The following is a 20719-nucleotide window of genomic DNA, read 5'->3' on the forward strand; positions in this document are numbered from 1 at the left end:
TTGGGGTTGGTGTCTTAATAAACTGCTTCTCTCTGTCTGTCACATTTAGTTACGGAGTTGTGCAGTTTAGGGGGAAAAAAGGCTAATTCTGTTACAGATTGTTCACAGCAGGGTCTCCAAATTAGCCCTTTGTTTTGTAATGCCACCTTGCTTGGGCTCGAGTGGAGCACATTTCTCAGTTTTGCCCTAATGAGTTGCAACACTGATAATGTGGCTGATGATCTTTCATTGATTTCACTATCACTTGCTTGTCTGGTAATTGATCCGTTGCTGAGCCTCTAGTTAATTATATCGGCTTTGACATGGCCCGGTCCGTGGGGAATTTCAAGTCTTGCAGAATAACAGTTTTAATAAAAGAGTCTATTACTGCAGGTGCTTGCTGCTGCATGCCAGTTGATTTTTGTGTTGTAACTGTGTGTGTGTGCACACGTGTGTGTGTGCGTGCGTGCGTGCGTGTGTGTGCATATGTGTGTGCTTGTGGTGGGTGGGGGGAATACCTGGGGAAGAAGAGGATCTTAGAACTAAGAGAAAAGGGGTGGGGGCTGGAAAAATAGGAAGAGGGAGTGAGGGAGAGTGGAGAAGGAGGGGGACGGACTAGGAAAGAAGGAGAGAGCAGGAGAGGCGAGAGAGAACACACAGGCAGAGCCATGCAACAGTGCTTGAGTGGAGAGAGGAGGAAGCTTGCTATTGACAGTGTCCTTAAGCCTCCCACAAATAACAGCCATTAGTGGGAAGGTCAGGAGCTGAGCAGGCAGCTTGACTGAGGCACTGAGTGCCACTTCAGAAATCAAGAGGCTAGCAAATTTTAGAGGGAGTTAAGTGGGTAATAGCAGTAAAGGTACAGTCACCGTTGACAATTGACTCATAGGGGCTTTTCCCGCCCTCCCCTGCAAAGGAATATTTTTATTGACCACAGGTGGACTTAATATATTTTAAGGCAACAATTCTTTGGGTTCTTGTTTGTTTCCTTTCAGATATTGAATTTGCTTCTTTTGAGACTTTTTTTGTGCTTAATGGTGGTGAACTGGAGGGAAGTTTAACAGAAAAGCTTTCAGGAGATGTCAGTTCTAGAAGGGAAGGCACATTTGTGTCAACATAGTGTACGTTTTCTCATCTTTTCTCATTGTCCACTAATGACACAGGGCTGCCATTGAAGCGCTTTTCTGTTCCTTTTGTTGTTTCTGAGAGGAAGGTTTATTGTTATTCTTTAGTTAAGAAGGAGCAAGCAGAGTGGTGCATTTGTCCTCAGTATTTGTAAGTGGCTGAAGATTAATGTTCCTTACATTTTAAGTTTAGGAAAGATGGCTTTTTCCTGCTGACTACTTTTATGAGACGGCATGAATTTAGCTTTCCATTTTGTAGTTACAGTGTTTATGTACAGTGGATTTTGCTCAGTTCTGCTTTTCCATAAATAAGGTAGATAAATATCATCTAATAAATAGATGTTTTATTTTAAAACTGGTTTAATTAAAAATATGACCTCCTATCAAGGTTATATTTCATCAGGCAGGGAAACATAGAATTTTCCATAGAGATCCTGAATGAAAAATGGAGTTTTTATATGCATTACTTTTTGCCTGAAATAGGACAGGTTTTTTTTTCATCTTTTGCCTTTTTATGATTTAAAAGGATGTTGTAGATGCTTTACCCGAAAACTTTAACAAAGGAATTTTATTCTGCTTGTGAGGCTTAAGAAAAGGTATTCATTTTCCTCTTTTGCATTCAGCTTCTCCTTACTTAACCTTCAGTTTGGTAGTTAATGACCTGGGATGCTAGATATGAAGTGATACATATGTATTTTTGCATATGCTTATTGTACATCTTCCATGTTGAACTAGTAGGTTTACTTGTTCATCCTTTAGAATATAAGGTCACATCTCTACATTATTTTCTCTGTGATCTTATATGTGATTATAAATAGCTCAGCATGTATGTGTGACTTGTGGCAGCTAATATTTAGACAACAACTGAGCAAACTTCATGTTCTACTCCAGACAACTACTTGCTTGCAATGTAATTAAAAATATTTAGGTCTCACAGTTTTACAAGTGTTAAAGCAAAGACTGGTGCCGGATATAACATGTTATAGCAGAAAGCATTGTTGGGAAAATTCCCAGGGAAGGGCCCTGTCTTTCCCTGGCCTTGTGGACAGTGACTGTTGCATTGCTTGGAGTATGCATGAGTGTGTATCTGTCTGTGTATCTGGAGAGATCTTAGTGCAGGGTGTCATTTGGTGTCTGACTGTGGAACAGTGCAGTTGACTCCTAGCTCTGCTATCCAATGACATGCAGTGGCTGAGGGTTTGAAGCTGATGGTTGGGTCTCCAGCGCTGCCTGCACACCTGACAGGCAGCTGTTAAACTGAGCGAAGGCAAGCTCGGGGAGTCACAATCTATGCATAAATGATAGGGATATCTGTGCAGAAGGTGCGAAGGCAGCTCTGACCCCCCTCCCTCCCCCAGATCTCCCCCTTCCCAAATGAAATGCACAGTTCAGCCAGCTTCTTAACTACACTATACTCCTGCTACTGGCTGCCAAGAAGCTCAAAAAATCCACCTTCACTTTTCAGTCAGAAGAGGCAGAAGTGGATGTGAGAGAAAGAGACACACAGAGAGACAGAGAGCCAAAGAGGGCGAGAGACTTGACTTTAAGAGACTCCTGTCCTGACAACTCCATGCAGTTCGGAACCAGAACGACTGCGGCTGAACCAGGGTTCATGGGGACATGGCAAAACGCTGATACTAACCTCCTGTTCAGAATGTCCCAACAGGTAAGTTACTTTCAATTTTTTTCTTGAACGAAACCTCGAGTTATGTGCCCTTTTCTTCCTGCTACTTTTCTTTCTAAATGTTTTTGAAATTAAAAAAAGATACATTTTTTTTTCATAACTCTGTTACTGGAATGTGCAGTTACTTCATGGCTTCCCCAAGGGCTCCTTAAGGAAAGCGGGGGAAAGGACATTGAAGTTAGAGAAAGCAAAGGCATTTGTTGCAAAGTTTCAGTGTGCAGCCTGGATCTTACGAATCCTTAATTTATTTCTTTGTTTCCCGTTAAAAAGAGAAAAAGCCACTACTCAACAGAGATCTTTCTGACTGTGTGAAAGACTTGGTCAAAGTGACTGCCTTTTCTAAGTAGGTCCTAAAAACGCGGGCCGCTCACAGCAGCAGGGCTGGCTTCTGGTGTCTGGAGCAGCTGGCCTCGGAGCTGAGCGAGGCTCGGCGGGCTTCCCAGCCGGCCGGCCAGCGGGGTCAGCCCGAAGGGCGGGAGGCCGGCTGCGCGCCCTCCTGCTCGCTGCTGGCGGCCTCCGTTCCGGTCCTGCTCTCGGTGGCTGCACTCTCCCCGCGCTCCCTTGACCGGGCGCGGCGCAGTCGGTCCGCTCGGCTCGCCACCCTCCCGCCGCCCGCCGCCTTGCACTCACACTCGGCGAGGCCCCTGCGTCCTCCCAGAGCCGCTCCTGCTCCTCGCTCAGCCGCCAGCGGCAGCTCGGTTGCTGCCCTGCCGGGAGAGCCTCCCGGAGAGCGCCAGGTCCGCGGACGGATAATTAATCACCCGCGGCCGCCCGTACCAAGCGCTCGGTGATTTGCGCCCTACGCGCCGGGCTCCTCTTGCACAATTGTTGGCTCTGCGGCTCCGCGGGGGAGCGAGGGTAAGAGGAAGCGAAGGGGAAACAACCCAGAAACTTTCCTCTTGGACTGTGCTCAAGTGAGGGAGGGAAGTTCCCTGGTGCCTCCCTCCTAGACACGTCTTGCTTTTCAGAAGCCTACACCAAACCCATACAAAGCAGGAGTTAGTTTATCATCCACGTAGCACCAAAGTAGTACTGACAAATACACTGAGATGTTAAATAGATGGCGGTTGTTTAAAGATGGGTTATTGCCCCACTCGTTTAAAAAATACTGCAACTGCTTTTTAATAGACCTCTCTTGTATGTGAGAGTTCGCGGAAATTGAATACTTTGGGATACATTTTAAATGTTTGGTAATGGAGTAACGAAAACCGTTTGCAAGGCTGTAAACTGTCACAAGTTTAGAAATTACATTTGCCAGAGAACCGGGCTCTTGTAAGGTTTAATTGGTAAACTGTTTTATCAACCAGTTTTAGATAGGAAGAATGTATTTGAGTAAGGTGTATTTTGACATCCTGTAGAGGGACCCTGATAACTGCTGATACAGTAAGCTGAGATTTAAATGCAATCAACATAAAACCAGGAAACAACTCTTTCTGTAGAATCTCATTCTTCTGCGTGAAAAGTTCATTCCTGGTCTAACGGAGACGCTGCTCCTTGTCATTGCAGAGTGCTTTGCAAGATGTTTTTCTGAAGCCCTTCTCTGTCTGGGTAGCTCTCTTGTGTTCTCACTAACCTCGGAACCTAATAACTTCTGCCCCACTTTTAAATTTAAGAGATCACCATCAGGGTTTTTCTTGGGTTAGTGGAGTGAGTGTATGTGCACATGCATGCTTTGAAAGGTTAGATTGCTTTATGTTTTTCCCTCTAGTGAAAAAAGAGTTAATAAAACAGAGATAATGATCAATTGATAAATGGCTATTGAACCACATAGATGGTGTTAGATTGCTTCTTTGGCACTAGCCCATTTCTAAATAAATTTGCATCTAAGGAGACTTTTAAGTGGTGAAAACATTTAAGATTAAAAAAAATAAAAGCAAATTACATGAAAAATAGGTCAGAATTATGAAAACAGTTTAAATTTCTCATAGAGGAATTTCTATGACCAGCCTGTCATGCTGTTTTCTGTGCAGCTGTTTGTGGGGATACAAAGGTCTGTTTTGTGTGTACCTGTATGAATGCATGTATATAGTGAACATCAGTGACTTGAGGAGAATAAACACATAGGGTAGGCATTTATGCTTAATGATACCTATTAAATAGACTACTACAACAAAGGATGAAAATCACAGTTTTAAAAAATGCGATCAAACTGTTTTCCTGTAGTTCCTTTTTTATTTCTTTTGTTGTTGTTTTGATGTAGTTGGTGATACATAGCCTTCTAGTTACTTTCATGGTCACTAAATATTTACCTTCTGTGCAGTTTGGAAGTCATGTAAAAGGGGGCATGAATTTACACATGTGTATGTGTTTTTCTTTCTCTTTCAAGATTGTGTAAGCTTAAATTCAAACTCTGTGTAAATATAAAAGTCTGTGTTGTGCATGGTTAATATGTTTGTTTTCCTTATGTATAGTTCATCAGCAGTGCTGGTTCAGCGAGTGTGTGTGTGTGTGTGTGTGTGTGTGTGTGTGTAAAACACTTCCTGAAATGTTATCTCTTAAAGCCAGCAATTTTGAGAAATAATAGTTTCAATACCCACATTAAGCCAACTTTTGCTAAAGATAAAAAGTTTTTCCAATTTAATCAAATATGCAGGATTCTGTATATTTAATTTTTAGGAACAGAAAAGGTACTTTAGATGATTATTTTAATTTTAACTTAAAATTTATCTCATGAAATAAATAAGATCTATTAGATACAGTTTCTCATAGTTTTCTAGAATAGGATAAAAGCTAATATTCCATTAACTACTTCGTTAAGCATTGGACAAGACTGACCAGTAGAGCCAGGGTAAGATGGGTCAAGACCGAGTTGTAGAGAGCTTACCACGTATGGTGCTTAGCTACAGAGAACGTATGCTTGGGGTGTCTGATGAGCACTGGCATGTAATAATCCAGGTCTGTGTCTTCTAAAGGTAAGCTAGGAAGCTGGGCTGGAGCAGTCCTTACGCTGTAGCTCACCTGAATGAAGTCAGGTGCCCTCAAATGTAAATCTTCCCTGCTGTCTAATATTAACAAATGATTTAATGATCCAAAGGCTCAGACTTTGTGGAATTAAATATGTTCCCCTTAAAGCTTTAGATATGGCTTCTTGACTTCATTTCCCTATCTTGCATTATTTTCTCTAACATTGAAGTACATATCTGTTTTTGAGAAAAAGAATATTTTCTTTGTAGGCAGGTATTTGAGAGCCTTGGAAGGTGTAGATGTTGACATTTGTAACTGGGAGCTCTCGATTCAGCTTTATCAGTTACAAATCGATAATGTCCAAAAACCATTTCCTCTTTCTCCTTACCTTCTATAGCCCCAAGCCTTATTTTGCTCAGTATAGATTGATAAGGTATTGTTAAAAAGAAAAAATGGGGGGGATGGTAGTGGAGAAAGGAGCTTGTTTTTAGAATATTTATTTTTAAGTCAAACTTTGAAAGGTTATTTTTCTACTTATTTGTGTATTTGAGAAAGTAGCAAATAAAATCCTTATAACTTCCCTCAGGAGAGGGTATAGTTTGATCCATTTGAAATCTTTTTAGGAAATGACACTGTGCAGGCAGACAGTGATAGTGCACTTTTCACATATTAGCAGAGGTGTTTATGTCTTTTATTGTTGCGGAGGTATACTCAACCTGTTTCAAATAAAATGCAGATCCCTGAGTAAAGCCTCTTTTCAGAGGGGAGTGAGATCCTAAGTTAGAATTACAAATGACTCTGCACATCATTATGTAGTAATTTAGGATTCACCCAATGATGTAACAAAATTAACAACATAATTTCATTGTGAAACAGTGTCTTATTAAAGAACAACTGTCTGACATTCTCTTACAGTTGCTTTATTTAACTTCATGCAAATATTATTAGTAGTGACATTTTTCTATTGTGCATTAGATTCTCTCATTAGCATGATGTGTTAGTTATCACCAGAGAAATCATCTCTTAGGTAGGTGAGGGACAGAATCGAGAAAGCTAAAAATTAAATCAGCAATTTACGTTAATACCAGACCATCTACCCACCAGAGATTGGGCCGAGTAAACTTTTTGACTCGTATAAAATCTAGAACTTTTCTGAGAAATGATTTTAAAATATATAAGAACTATATAATAACATTCTTGGAACCCATTTACAAGCATGCTTTCCATGAATTTTTATTCTAGTAGTCTTTGCTGTTTTCAACTCCTCAGGGCAAACACAGCGCCAGTCTTAGGATTTGTATTTAAAAATGAAAGCAATGTAATTATTTTCTCTCTTCCTAACCCTCCAAAATAATTTGAAAATTTAGTCACTAACCATTTTGAAGATTTATACACAGTATTTCTTGTAAGTCAGATATCTAAATTATGTGTTGTGGCTTGGTTCTTCTTTATAGTTCATGTAATATATTTTTATTCTAAAGCTTCTCCCTCAAAAATAGACATCCTTTTCCACATAGGATGAATAGTCTTATTTAATGAGAGCCGTGAGTAAAGCAGTTGATAGTTAATGGTCTTTGAAAATGACTTTTATTGCCCGGCAGCATCCATTCCTAGTTTTTCCTCTCTACTTTCTATTTCTTCCTTTTTAAACTTTTCCTTTTTATAATTGGTGTCTTTCAGTAGTTATGTCCTGCTTAAAAAGGATTTAATTGACAAAAATCACCCTTATGCTAAAATGTGTTTATATTTGGTGGCAAATAGTTTTAGCTTGTTGTGTTAGTTCCTCCTCTAATCTGAGGTAATGCGCTTTATTTTGAAATTTTGATAATAGGTACATATTGAAATGTAACCCTTAACATTCATTTTAATATTATGGCATGCAAATAGGAATATTTGGATAATTGTTACAGTAGTATTGAAATGGAAATTGTAGCAAAGATGCAAGTACCTGTGTTTCAGCCTTTACTTCCAAGTTTGTGTTAGCATGCAGGCTTCTTTTAACAGGAATTGTGTGCAATGGGAATGTAGGAGGCCGTGTACATAAGCTATTCTGTGTGTTTCTGTAACAAAGCATGCACAAATATATTCTCAGATATGTATACACGTGTATTAAGTCATTCACAAATTCAAGCTTATTTCCAGCATGCTTCACTTAACATGAATTTGAGCATAGTTGGGGATAATTTCGAAATTATTTTTTCAACTTTCTGTTATCCATAAACAAGTAACTTATATCATTTGTAAAGCCTTTTTCTAAGGTGTGTCAAGTAACTGCATTTGACAGCTAAGTCTGTAAAGAGCGGATGTCTACACTTGTGGGCTATTTAGTATTTACATTTCTAAGTGTATCTTCATATTCACTGATAGGTACAATTGTTCACAGCTTTATAGAAATTGATGAATGCAGCAGGACAGACTTGGGCTTCCACTGCAACCTAGCTGTGTCTGGAATAAAGGCCATGCGATTCCTCCCTTACATATTAGGTGCTGAGCAAGGCATCTCTGGGAAGTTGGGGCAAAAGTGAATGGGCCACAGCCAAGGCAGGGTTGCAGGGATTCCAGTGATAGTGAAAGCATTCAAGTTTGCCAGGTCGCTGTGACACAGGAGCTGATTCCAAAGGAACAGTCCGTTACAGATAGGGAGATGGCGTCATTGACTCCAGTGAAAAACAAACATCTAGTGTTTCTCTGCCCTTCCTTATACACTGCACACACTGATTTAAAGGGAGACATAGAGGGCAATGCTGTGGCCAGTCTTCAAGGCTTGGAGAGTCTATTTCTCAGAAGCCCGTGGAGGTAATGCTTGTGTACAGCTAGCTTGGTAATATGGACTAGCATTGTATCAGAAAGGAAAAGGAGAGTGGACTGGAATACGCTTTATCTTGTATTCCTAAGTGAACTACAGTGTTTAAATTGTTTCAGGTGGGAACTCCTTCTCCCCCAGAGTGTAGTATAGAACGTGTGGCAGCAGGGAACACAGTGAATCATGGGAAGCCTTTTTCAGCGAGAGTCATTTTCTCTAGAAGTCACTGTTTGTTGTTGAAAGAACATGGAGTATAATGGTCCCAGGGGTTCTTTCCGTGGAAGGTTGGAGCTTGGTGTGACGGGTGTGGAAGCATGAATTCTGCTCCATGTGCAGATCCACTTGTGCCTTTCATGGTAGATATTTGCCGATCACTAACCACTGTTCTCTAGGCTTTGGCCAGAAGAGTGTTTGGGGTCGTGGGGAATGATTGATGTCAACCACATCTGCCAAAGTTGATGCCATTCTTATTTCCAGAAGAGCAGCTGGCGTCCACATTTTGCTAGGTACCCTTTATCCACTGAAGCACCTGGGAATCAGAGGCAAAGGGGTCTCAAATACCCTTTCAAGGAACTCTGGCTTCCAGTAAGCTTAAGAAAAATAAAGGAGGGGGGCAAAATAGGAACAACAGCCTTGAGATCCTGTTGTATAAATAAAATAAGGAGCAGACGGAGTTTCCTGTAGATGATAAACTAGTAAGACACAGAGAAAATAGGATGGAAAATTATCCTTGAGAGAATAAAGAATATGTGCCAATGACATCACTGAGATGGAGCTTGGGGCTGTGGCTCCAGCCCGCATTTCCCCCCCCTGAGCCTGACCTGTACAGTATCTCCATCTCTAGGCTTAAAAGCAAGTTCAGAGAATAGGAAAAATAAAAGTATTGATTCTTTTTTAATTTGTACCTTCCCTGTAGGAAGCCTCACAAATTTCACAGTGTATAGCCAACCCTCCGGTGAAACACTTACGACCAGAGCTGCCTTGGGTGAGGACAGAGGGCAGTGTCGTCTTGTTGGGACACAGCACCCATCATTTTGTGCCACAGAGTGCGGAGATGAGCGGGCGCTGTCTCCATCTGTCTTCAGAGATTTCCTTAATGGGAATACTACAGGAAAACAATGCATTACTCAAACTGGCGAGTTCAGAAATCAAATTCTCAGCGTATTAATCATCATTCTAATTAAGAAAAAGAATTGATCCTTTAACAACAATATAATATCCTTTTGTTTTTCTTTAATTAAGCCCATCAGTTTCTCATTTCTCTCTACAGAGGAAGAAGAATGTTGAACTGTAGGAAGTTACTCACTGAAACCTCTGACTCCCTTGAGCATGTCTGGCTTCTCCCTTGCCCAGTCCGTCCTTTGGAACTGTAATGCTGCTTTGCTCCTGTCTTTAGGGTTCGTGTGTCAGAGAGGGGTGTTGAGTTATAAATCTTGTTCCTGTTTGGCTGGTAGATGTTTACTTAATGGCCTAAGTACAAGGTTAGTTTGTTCTTACTTCCTGTCTCCTTTCTCAGAGACTTAATTAATTTCTTAGTTTATTCTGTTTTCCCCTTCATTTCTCTTATTTACAAAATAACTTTTTAATTTTTCCGCTCTTCTGCTTAACAAAAGGAATGAAAATATGCTTGAAAGTCACGACCCTTAAAAAGATGTCCTTTGAAAGTCAGGCATTCGGACAAGCTCAGGAGTGCGGTGCCATCCTTGCATGTGTGTGGTGACAGGACTGCCCTCGTCTTACTACAGATGAGTTCTTTAAATAAGGGTGACCGGAACCTGGGGCTCCTTGCTCAGGGGCTCTGCTGAGGGACACTCAATTTGATTCTTAACCCGTGTGAAAAGATGAAGTCAGAGAGAGTTCACTTTCTTTTCTTCAAAAAGTTATTCCTAGATTTATCATTTTATATACTTGGACTTAATGCCACACAGGGATATTTTCTTAGATGTAGGAAGATGTGATTTGGGTAAACTGCAGCTAATGAGAGCTGTGACATTGGGAAAAACAGTTGAAATGATAGCACGACCAGCATGAACATGACATCATGAAACATATTTAAAACATGTGTTGTACATATCACGTGAGGATTCATCCATGTTTTTCATTTGATACATTTAACTCATTGTCTTGAGAAGGCATGGAGATTGTTAAAAATAACAAGATTAAAAACATTTTTGTAAATTGGAAAAATATGGTTTCCAGTATTTACCTGCTGTGCGGGTAAGTGACTGTCATGGATTTTTCAACTTTATTAAGGTGCTTTTCAGTGGCTATTGGTTCTCTAGACGGTTCTTTAAGATTTACATTTGATGATCATAGTATCTGAACTGGGGGCTTGAGAAGAAAAACTTGAGGATTATAAATATTTTACCTGACAAAAATAATTACTTTCAGCTGGCTTAGCATAATAACAAAACTAATATTAAAATGAGAACTCCATTAGCAGAGTTTTAATAATATTTTTTTCCTCCTTCCATTACAATTAAAAGCAAGGAAGCTGTCATTGACTTATGTCATTAGAATGGCTGTTTGGGACACTTGATCAGGCATGAGCAAAGAAAACTGCCAAAGGGTGTACCTTCTGCCAGTGCCACCGGGCAGGGCTGCTGTGACAATATATACTGAGGATACTCATGAGAGTGTCCCTTCAGTGGGCAGGCCTGCAAGCATGATGATTCTTGACCTCCTGTTGAACCTAATGCAGCCCCAGATGGTTACTGGGACAATATGTAATGTTGTTTTTACTTTGGCCTTTCTTTTTTACATATAAAGATTAGAGTTCCAGATAGAACTGAAACCCAAGTCTTGCTCTGGACTTTGGGGACAAGTCTTAATGTTTTTCTATAGAAAATGTTACAAAGCTTTTATTGCCATGAAATTTTGCATTTGTATGTGATGTGTAGACACATAGACAGTGTAGGCTTAGTGCACTGTCTGATTGGAGACATTTAAATGATTTATTAGAGGATATGTTGATTATTGTTAGTTGCAAAGAGTATATGAGTACACATGTGAATGGATCACCCCCAACATAGTCTGTTGCCTTAGATTACATAACTTTGTGTTCCTTAGCATAGCTTTTTGTCCCCTCTTGTGTTATGGATGAACATAGAACCGTGCCTCATATATGTGCACTTAGGTTTTTAAATGAAGCTCAGTGTCATTGATTGAGAAATAGTGTGATTATCTGTGAATTGCCAGTTCCAACTGCAGCTCTGTTGAAGCAACTTTCAGGTTTTTCAGTTTCAAATTTCAAGTAAAAATTAGATTAAGAAAGAGACACTGTTAAGAAATAAACTCACACCTGTGATGTCTAGTCTTTTCCCTTAGCAGCTTACCTTGCCTTGTGCTCCTGAACACGTTTGGCAAGCAAACATGGGAGTGAGTGAGTCTTAAGATGTGTTGCCAGTGCCGATATGTGCCAAACAGTATGTGATGAAGATTGTTTTCATTTTTGCTTTATTTGTGATTTTTACTATAAGTTATACAAAAAGGGGGTTAGGAAGTGTCAGAAGTCCACCATCTGGGAGGGCTTGTTTCGGTAGCAGCCTGGAAACCAGAACCCAGGCGGGCGTCTTACAGGTGAGATGTGTTATGGGAATAAAGGCCTGTGCATTTAATGAACCCAGCCTGCCTGTCAGCTTGGTTTTTCTTGCGCCATTGTTGTTCAGATAAGAAAGAGAGAGTGTTCCCAGCCCGTGGTGAGAGGGGAGTAATGAAAATGAAGTGTTAATCTGTTGATGGGAAGCACATCCCATGCTCTGCATCCCGGCCACATTCACGCATGTATAATATATTCCAGGTTCTCCCATGACCGGAGAGGCCTGGATGTTCATTATATTAAAAACACTCTTTTGCTGAAAGCAAGAAGTTGGCTGCTCTGACTTTGGGTAAATAGCTACTCTATACAATTTCTTAATAAAGCAACAGCTCCTGGCCTCAGAAGGTTCCGATAACCTGCTGCTCTTGTGCCTGCGTGTTCTGCACTCCTGATCTGCAGAATGTCCCAGTGACCCTAACCAGAGCCTGCACTGCAGGAATTACTGAATAACGGGGAGGAAAAGGGAGTTAAAAGACACCAGTATTTTTCTCTCTATAAATAGAGGTAAAATTAAGCATTCATCATTCTGTGTTTATTTTTCATCTTTTAAAAGAGTACATTATAAAAAATCCAACAAGATTGGATCATTGTGTGTGTAGTCATGTTATTGTATGATGTGAGTCTGAAGGGTTCCTGAGGGGTAGCTAAAAGCTTTGGTCATCAAAGAGGAGAATTGTCTTTTCTTTATGAAAGTATTTTGGAATGACATAGAAATTACAAAAAAAATGTTTTTCTATAATTATTAGTTCAAATTTCTATTGTTAAATATGAATTATTATAGGAATGCACTTATAAAAATAAAGCTATAGACTTAATTAACGAAACAGGATCAGTCTTACGCTGCAGCAAGATGTTTTAGAGAAGAAACTGGTGAGCCCTGGTTGAAACCCTTTATATAAGAGCATCCATTTAAGCAGCATCTTAAGAAATGATGTGGAAAAGAAGTAGAAAAGGGGAGGGAAGAGATGAATTAATAAGTGAGTTCCAGGTGTTTGTTTCTAATTGCTCAAATTTCAAACATAATAGAAATTAAGGAAGAATGTTTCCCATAAGGAATGCATCAGTGCCGTTTGGGCGTCAGCTAAAACTGCATTCATGGTGTCCAGACTTAGCATATTTTCTATTTTTTTATTCACCTAGGAATTACAGAATTCAGTATGATCATTATGATTTTTAAAAACTGTTTCAAGCTGTTGAAGTTATTCAGAATCAAGAAAATGTGGGGATCAAATCTGATTGTAAAGTACAGTTAGCCTATACTCAAGGATTCCTTCCCTTAAGGGAAACTGAAAGAAAAGCCTTGCTCATAGAGAAGAAACATGTCACTAAAAAAGCAATCTTTCAAATATATGGGCCAGTGGTGAAGCATGATTATAAAACAGGATATTATAGTTGATCTAAGTCTTACTCTGGTAATTTGCTATATGACTGGTCATAGCCTACTTAATAGAGTCTATTTGGAGATCCAAGTTTTTCTTGACTACAGTAATTAGAGATAACCTATTTTTAATATGTTTGTACAGAATGATAAGTTAGGGCATTTTTAACTTGTTTGTAAAATTCACTAATAGTTTTAAACGCTGAGATGTTATAGTTTATTGGAAATTATGAACTGTAAATAAACTTTTTGCACATGTTTTCATTTAAAAAAATCCAAAGGAAAAAAATGCATGGTGACTTTGTCATTAGACATCTACTTTTAGGTACTAGCCATTTTTAAATAAATATGACATGACTTTTTGGGCCATTTGAACCCTCAGTAGTGACTACATAAGGTAAACATCAGATGTTGCCAGCAAAGGTGAGTAGTTTTATGGTAATCATGTATCTTAAATGTTGACATTTAAAATGCACCTTCAAGACATACACTGTTTTTCTGTTAGGGTCCACTTTTACTTAAGTACATGATAGCTCTAGCAAGGAAGTGTAAAAGTGTTAGCATGTGAAGGTTCGGTGTGCATGTAGAGCTGAGAGGCAGTTTTTAGGAGCATCTTCTCTGGGCTGCAAGGAAGAATGGAGTTGGATGGAAACCCATGTAGCAGTCTTATCCATCACTGTGTGAGACTAGGGTATCAGTTTGAAATTGATTATGTAAATTTTGCTTTAAATTATGAAATTGTGTTTCCTTTGCTTCACAGTTAGATTTAACTGGAATATTTAAATCTGTATTTGGAAGTAAAAATTGCTATCCATTGCCATTCATGATATTGATGGAGGAGGGTCATCTGTATATCTGTTGTTTCATTGGTTAATTAATAAAGAAAACTGTTTGGCCTGATAGGTCAGAACATAGGTAGGTGGAGTAGACAGAACAAAATTGTGGGAGAAAAAAGCAGAGTCAGGCAGACGCTTCAGGCAGTCGCCATGCCTTTCCTCTCTGAGTCAGTCGCAGGTTAATATCTCCCCTCGTGGTGCTACACAGATTACTAAATATGGGTTAAAGCAAGATGTGAGAAGTTAGCCAATAAGAGGCTAAAACTAATGGGCCAGGCAATGTTTAAATGAATACAGTTTCTGTGTAATTATTTCAGGTGTAAAGCTAGCCGGGTGGCGGGACGCGGCCCTGCTGCTCCTTCTACAGAGTTGACCAGGGTAGCCAAAAAGCCGCACGTTCAGGGCACCAAACTGTTGGCGAACGGTCGATAGAATTAACCAGACTAGCTTTAATATAAAATATTCAGCTTTAATAAAAAAGGGGGGACTTACAAAGCCTGGGTTCCAGCGAGGAACACGAAAATACAAAGAGAAAGCTGAAAGCACACCCACAAGTTTTATAAGTAAATCTTAGCCTAAGGGGAACACACCCTACAAACAAGGTGATTGGCTGAGGTTCCCCTTCATGATATAAATTTATGAAATATATAAACATATACACACATATATTTAAATATCTGCTCTTAGAGCACTTGCGTTTTTTTGCAATAACTTTTACAAACTTCTGGAATAGTTAAAGTTCAGAGATCAACCATTACCTAAAAGGCCCATGTGGAGGTAATGAACATTAAGCTTGTAGAGTAGGTCTGCTGGGCCTGTGGTAGACCAGAAAGCTCATCTCCTAACCACTGAGGTGGCAGCTCTAGGCCTAGAGAATTGTTGCCAGGTGCGAATGCATGCCCCCTAGTTGCCAGATCACCCATTTTTCTTTAATGAGAAGCCAGAAATACAAATTTTATATGAAATCTCCTGATTTTGAAATCTTGGCAACATTATTAAAATATTTTAAAAACTGTGTGGTCCAAACAAAACTCATCTGCAGGCTATATTCAGCCACTGGCTGCCAGATAGAAACCTCTGTTTTAGATAATATTTTAATGGATGAAGATAATAGTTTCATTGCATGTGATCATTCATCATGGGAATTCCCCACTGGGATGTACTGAGTTCAGTGTTTTCCCTGCAATTAAAGCATGTAAGTTTAGTAAATATATTTCTGCTTTTAGTTATTTTGGTGTGTAGCCTTTTTCCTTATGATCCATATTCAGAGAAAAAATCAAATTCATGGGCAAGATAAGAATAATATGGTTATTTAAATATAACTAGGGATATAAGAAATTTAGAGTTAGCGAGAAATAGGAAATTTCTAGATTCTGAAGAGGATTCCATGATTTGTGTCAGAAACTGATAAAGATGAAAAACTGAGTTCAACAATAATATAAAGAGCTTTTCATCTCACCTTCAAGCTGTGATTTCTTGGCCCTGAGTCTTTGTGGGATTGCTATAATTTACCAGCCCAGTTGATTATGATGTCACGAGGAGGAGATGGACCTCAAGGGGGAAAACTTCCCCATACTAATTCGTGCAAGGCCAATATTATATCCCTGCTTTAAGAAAACATCATTTATATTGTACAAGATGAGGTTTTCAATGTCAAGCTATATTTTTTAAGGGGCTCTTAAAAAGAAATAATCTACTCATCACTGAAATTCTCCAGGCAAATCAGATATCAACATTTTCAACAGAACAGGTAATTAATTGGTTTGGGTTTCAAATTGAAGGTCATCCTGCTATTGATTTTCGTGGGAATAAGAAACAAGAGTATCTTGTTAAGATGATCTTCAAATGGGAGCTAGGTGTGCCTAGGGTTCTGCCTAGGGTCATTTGATCACTGTCACTGGACAGAGTCAGAAGCCTACCAGAAGGGAACCTTTTCTGTAGAAAATACAGTAAGCTCTTGCTTCCAAAACTGCAGGAAAGACATGGAGCAGGTATCTAGTAAGTCAGGTATCTCATATCAAGAATAGGTGCAGCGTGTAGTATCTGTCAGTGTGTTGGAGAGAGGCTGGGGTGCTGTGCTCATGAAGTTCTGTATCAACACATCTGTGACTAACACTTTCAGAAGCCTTTCAGTTGGGAATTAGATTAAATGTATTTAATGCAAGAAGAGAGAAGAAGGACTTGAATACAAGGGGAGAGTGGTAAAGGGCAGAGCAATTGGGAGTTAAAGTAACCTACCACTTTGGGTACTACTAAGTGTTACAAAATAACATTTATGTTGCATGTTTGATAGATCACTTGTCCCTGTGACAGGCATTTTAAAGCTCTCCTTTCTCTGTCTGCTGTGTTTCTATTTTATGAGAAAGGTGTAGTGATGTTTTAGCTATGTTAACCAGGTTGGAGATACACTGCTGCTTCCTCGTAGAGTTCAAAGTAGAATTCTCCCTAAAATGCTACAATGAAAGGGTACACTTTCTGTTCTGAATCCCCTGGAGCTGTTAATGCAGTCATTTCCAAGTTGCCATACTTCTGTGTAGTCATGACAGTGGCACCAACCTTCTACATTAAGACTTAACATTCCAGAGAACCGTTTCAGGTTTTTTGTGAGCTTCAAAGCCTGCTCATCACTAAGAGAGTATCAAGTTTATGCTTGTCACTTTGCCATAGTTACAGTTAACTTTTTTGAATCAAAACGTGTCTTTTCATGACTGATTATCTCCAGGTGACACTTGAAATGTCTCAGTTCCTTACAGAGTCCCTTTTTTGATCCACTGTTGTTGCCCTTTTGAATTTTGTAGACAGATCCTTTGGGTAGTAGTTGGTCTCTATCCATGAATGTACAGGTCATAACTGGTTTTTAGTTCTGAGACAATACCAACAGCATTTTCTTTAATTCTTGAAACTAGAATTCATGTCTTTGAAATACCACTCTCCACTCCCCCTCAAACCCCCACCCCACCCCTGTTGGGATTTGACAGAAGTGTAGCTGGGGTGGAAAAGAACATGTAAAGTTGTTGCTGTTGGGTTGATGGATAAAGGGCTAATAATAAGAGGAAGCCCATGGGATTGCTCAGTCTTATCTCATGGTGTGCCCTCTTCTCAGGGAAAGGAAGTCCCTGTTTGCTGAGTGGTAAAGGAACATTCCCTTTTGGAGCCTCCTGGTTTTCAATTCCTACCCAAGTTAGTAAAGCATTCCTGTCTGTGCCTTGCATCTCAGAGATGGAACTTGACAGACTAGTCAGCATTGCGAAGGTCACCCTAAAGCTGTTGGCAGGATACAGTGCTGTTCATTGCTGAGCAATGAGACTGCTATAGCAGTTAACTGGGTGTATTAGGTTGTGTGGCTTTCTCAGAATACTAAACTATCTATTTAGTGTTTCTAAACACCTGATAGAATGCCCATTCACAGACTGTCTCAAGTGCATTTTTGAAGGAATCTTAATGATATTAAAATACCAGTGCTTTGTCCACAGGATGGATAATTTATGCAGGACATGTTTCTAGTGTGTTGTTTTGCTTTTGTGAAACCACTTTTAAATTGTTCTCATCTATTAGAGTTTTTGTTTTGTGTGAAGATTCTGATGTTCCAGTAAGTTTTAAAATTCAAGGTTTTTTTATTTATTTACAGTTTACCTTATAGTATTCAATATCTTTCAGGCTTTTGTCTTTCATAAGGGGGAATTAGAAAGTATTATTTTTGACACTATTCCTCACAAATGTCAAATGTAGAAATTACAATTTTTGGTACTAGATTTTAGCTTTACACATAGTACCACCCATCTTTTCACATCATTAAATTTAACAATTTGCTTACTAAAATGCCACTTAAATTATGACCAGAACTATAAAAGAACAGTTCTGTGGTTGCTCTCTTTAAGGAGGGGACTGCACTTGAAATAGCTTTGATGTGAATGTTTTAACTGATTTTGTGGTCCACAGATAACATCTCTACCTTGGCTCTCATCTAAAAGTAGGTAAAGATTTAAAGTGCTAAGATGCCTGTGAAACCCATTAATTATTTTCACATATGCATGTATTTGAGACTAATTACTTTCTCTAATGTTTGATTAGCCAGGTATCTTCCACTCCCCGGTTCCATTTGTTTTTCATCACATTGAGTGAGGCCATCCAGGCATTTGAGGTTACTTCTTTGGTGTCAGAACAAGGAAGTGAGGACCCAGGGAATCCCTCAAACTCACCTTCTGAATCTCGACTGGAACAGATTCTGTCCTGCCTTCCTTTTGTGCTTCTGTGTACTTGTTTCTCATGGAACTGGACAAGTGTACCAAGAGAGGCATATATTCCCTCTCTAAAATAATGGAACAAAATAAGTGATCAAATAATTTTTGTTGCAGTGATTCAACAGTAAAGAAAGGACATGAAACCAAAATATTACAAATAGAATGGCTAGCACTGAATTCAGACACTGGGTAGTGTTTGGAAACAAGACATAGTGATAGAGTTTATGTCAAAGGGAGTTTTCTATATGTATGTATACTTATCTTACATTAATAATTACTTCATTTCTTTCCTAGTTGACCCATTCTCCAGACCTTTAAAAAGCCTTTTAAGTGGATGTAAATTCCATTTTAATTAGACTAGTGCAATCTAATACTGCAACTAGCCTGGAATGGGAAAAAAAACATGCTTAATACAACCCAAATCAACCATATCCAGATAATTCCCCTGGTCTTTGTAACAGTCCATTCTCCACCTCCACAATTAAATGACCCTGTTAGTTTCAGATTCAACAAGACATTTAAGGTTCATTTTAAAAAATGATCATCTTTTAGAGGATTCTTTTTGCTCTTGCTTTTTTCTTTCTTCTTCTTGCCACACAGCTGTCACTGGTCTATGAGAAAGATTGGGGGAGGGGAAGAGGAGGAAGCCCTGTTCAAATCGTGTCACGTAGCACTAATTCATCTGCTCTCATTAGAGGGAGCGAGGGACAGCAGTGATGGCCAAGAGCTGCACTCCACACATGACACGCGCACAGTTTGGGGAATAGAAAATTGCTTTCTCAGGAAGCCCAGCCAATTAAGGACTTGACCATATTGAATGTCAAGTGTTAATTTAGGTTTTTCTTCATTTTCCCAGTAGTAATGTGGGTCCTGTGATGAGCAAATACATGTCAAGTAAAAGTTGATTGCATGAAGGACCTGGGTATCACATGTCACTGACAAGTCGCAAATGTACTGAAGTCTTTTAACCCCTTAGGTGAGTGTGCTGGGGGAGGGGAAGAAAAGGGGGTTAATGGTACCATAATGATACACTAGATAGGTATGCGGTCATGGCTTGAATGGATAGACAGGAATGGTAATTGATGCAAAACAAACAAACAAGCAAACAAGTAAAAAAAAAATAAAAACCAAATTGGGGATTGGTTATCTTATTCCGTGGATACAGTGATTCTCAAAAGCACACGTGTGTGTTATTTCCTCATTCCACATGTACTGTTAAGAATAGTAGCATCTTATCACCTAAGATTCTTATGAAAAAAGAAAAGAAAATAGTACACTCTGTGGTCTTGAATCAGGACATTTCTGATCATTTATCTGCTTTGAAGTAAATAAAAATTCATCAAATAGCTATATTATTTTGGATATTTTGGCTCACTGCAGCTATAAAGTTCCTGGCTAAATGCTCATTATTTTAGTGTCTAGTATTCATTTAAAAATTAACTGGCTGATACTGTCATAAAAATATGCAAAACTGAAAAGAACGTTTGTTTTCTGGCCCGAGTGAGATGGTATTTAGCCAAGATAAGTTGGTGGAAGGGCCATCCTTGCCTCTCGTTCCTTTTTTTTTTTTTTTTTTTTTTTGTGCCCGGTTGTAGAAGGGGAAAAGGGTCCGGCTTCAGTGACTGAGGTAATGTTCCTTTCTTCCAGCTAAACACTGAAGGTTGTCCGTCACGTGCAGCATCTCATTTCCATTCATCAGCATTCATTTCCATGTGAATATCCTCAAAGTACAAGAAAGTCTGTTTCTGTCGCGATTGTACAGTAGCAAATAAAAATACCCCTATAGCTTTAAACGCTGCTGGGTGCAGAGTAAGAACTCTGAAAAGTCAAAGCAGTCACCAAGGAAAATACGCAGAAACACCTTTCCCTTCGTGTCTCTCAAGATAAGATCTTTAAACACTTCCTTGAAATGTACCCGTTTCCATTTATTGTAAAATTATAAACAGACTTGCCTTTGCATATTGACAATGCTTATTATACCTTGAAAAGGTAAGTCAGATAACACATGGATCTGGGCAGCAGGAATTACTGACAGTCTTTCTGTGTCTCAGGTTAGAAGCTGCTATCATTGTATCGAAAATTATAGTACATATTTATAGTATAGTGTAGCATCTTAGGAATTCAATGTTTCATAGGGTGAGTTTTCCTTAAGAAATAAAAGACCAGGTAGGT

General features: G+C 39.2%; 1 protein-coding gene across 2 annotated transcripts in view; it reads left to right on the plus strand.

Moving 5' to 3' along the window:
* The first annotated feature begins 2658 nt into the window (after positions 1-2658).
* Positions 2659-20719, plus strand: part of Bnc2 (basonuclin 2) — a 272872-nt gene continuing 254811 nt past the window's right edge. For both annotated transcript variants that reach the window (XM_038334952.1, XM_038334953.1), the window contains exon 1: positions 2659-2769. In XM_038334952.1, coding sequence (XP_038190880.1) covers positions 2674-2769 — 96 coding nt within the window. In that variant the 5' untranslated portion in view covers positions 2659-2673. The remainder of the gene's footprint in view (positions 2770-20719) is intronic.

Source organism: Arvicola amphibius, chromosome 6, assembly GCF_903992535.2.
Source record: "Arvicola amphibius chromosome 6, mArvAmp1.2, whole genome shotgun sequence".
Classification (NCBI taxonomy): Eukaryota; Metazoa; Chordata; class Mammalia; order Rodentia; family Cricetidae; genus Arvicola; species Arvicola amphibius.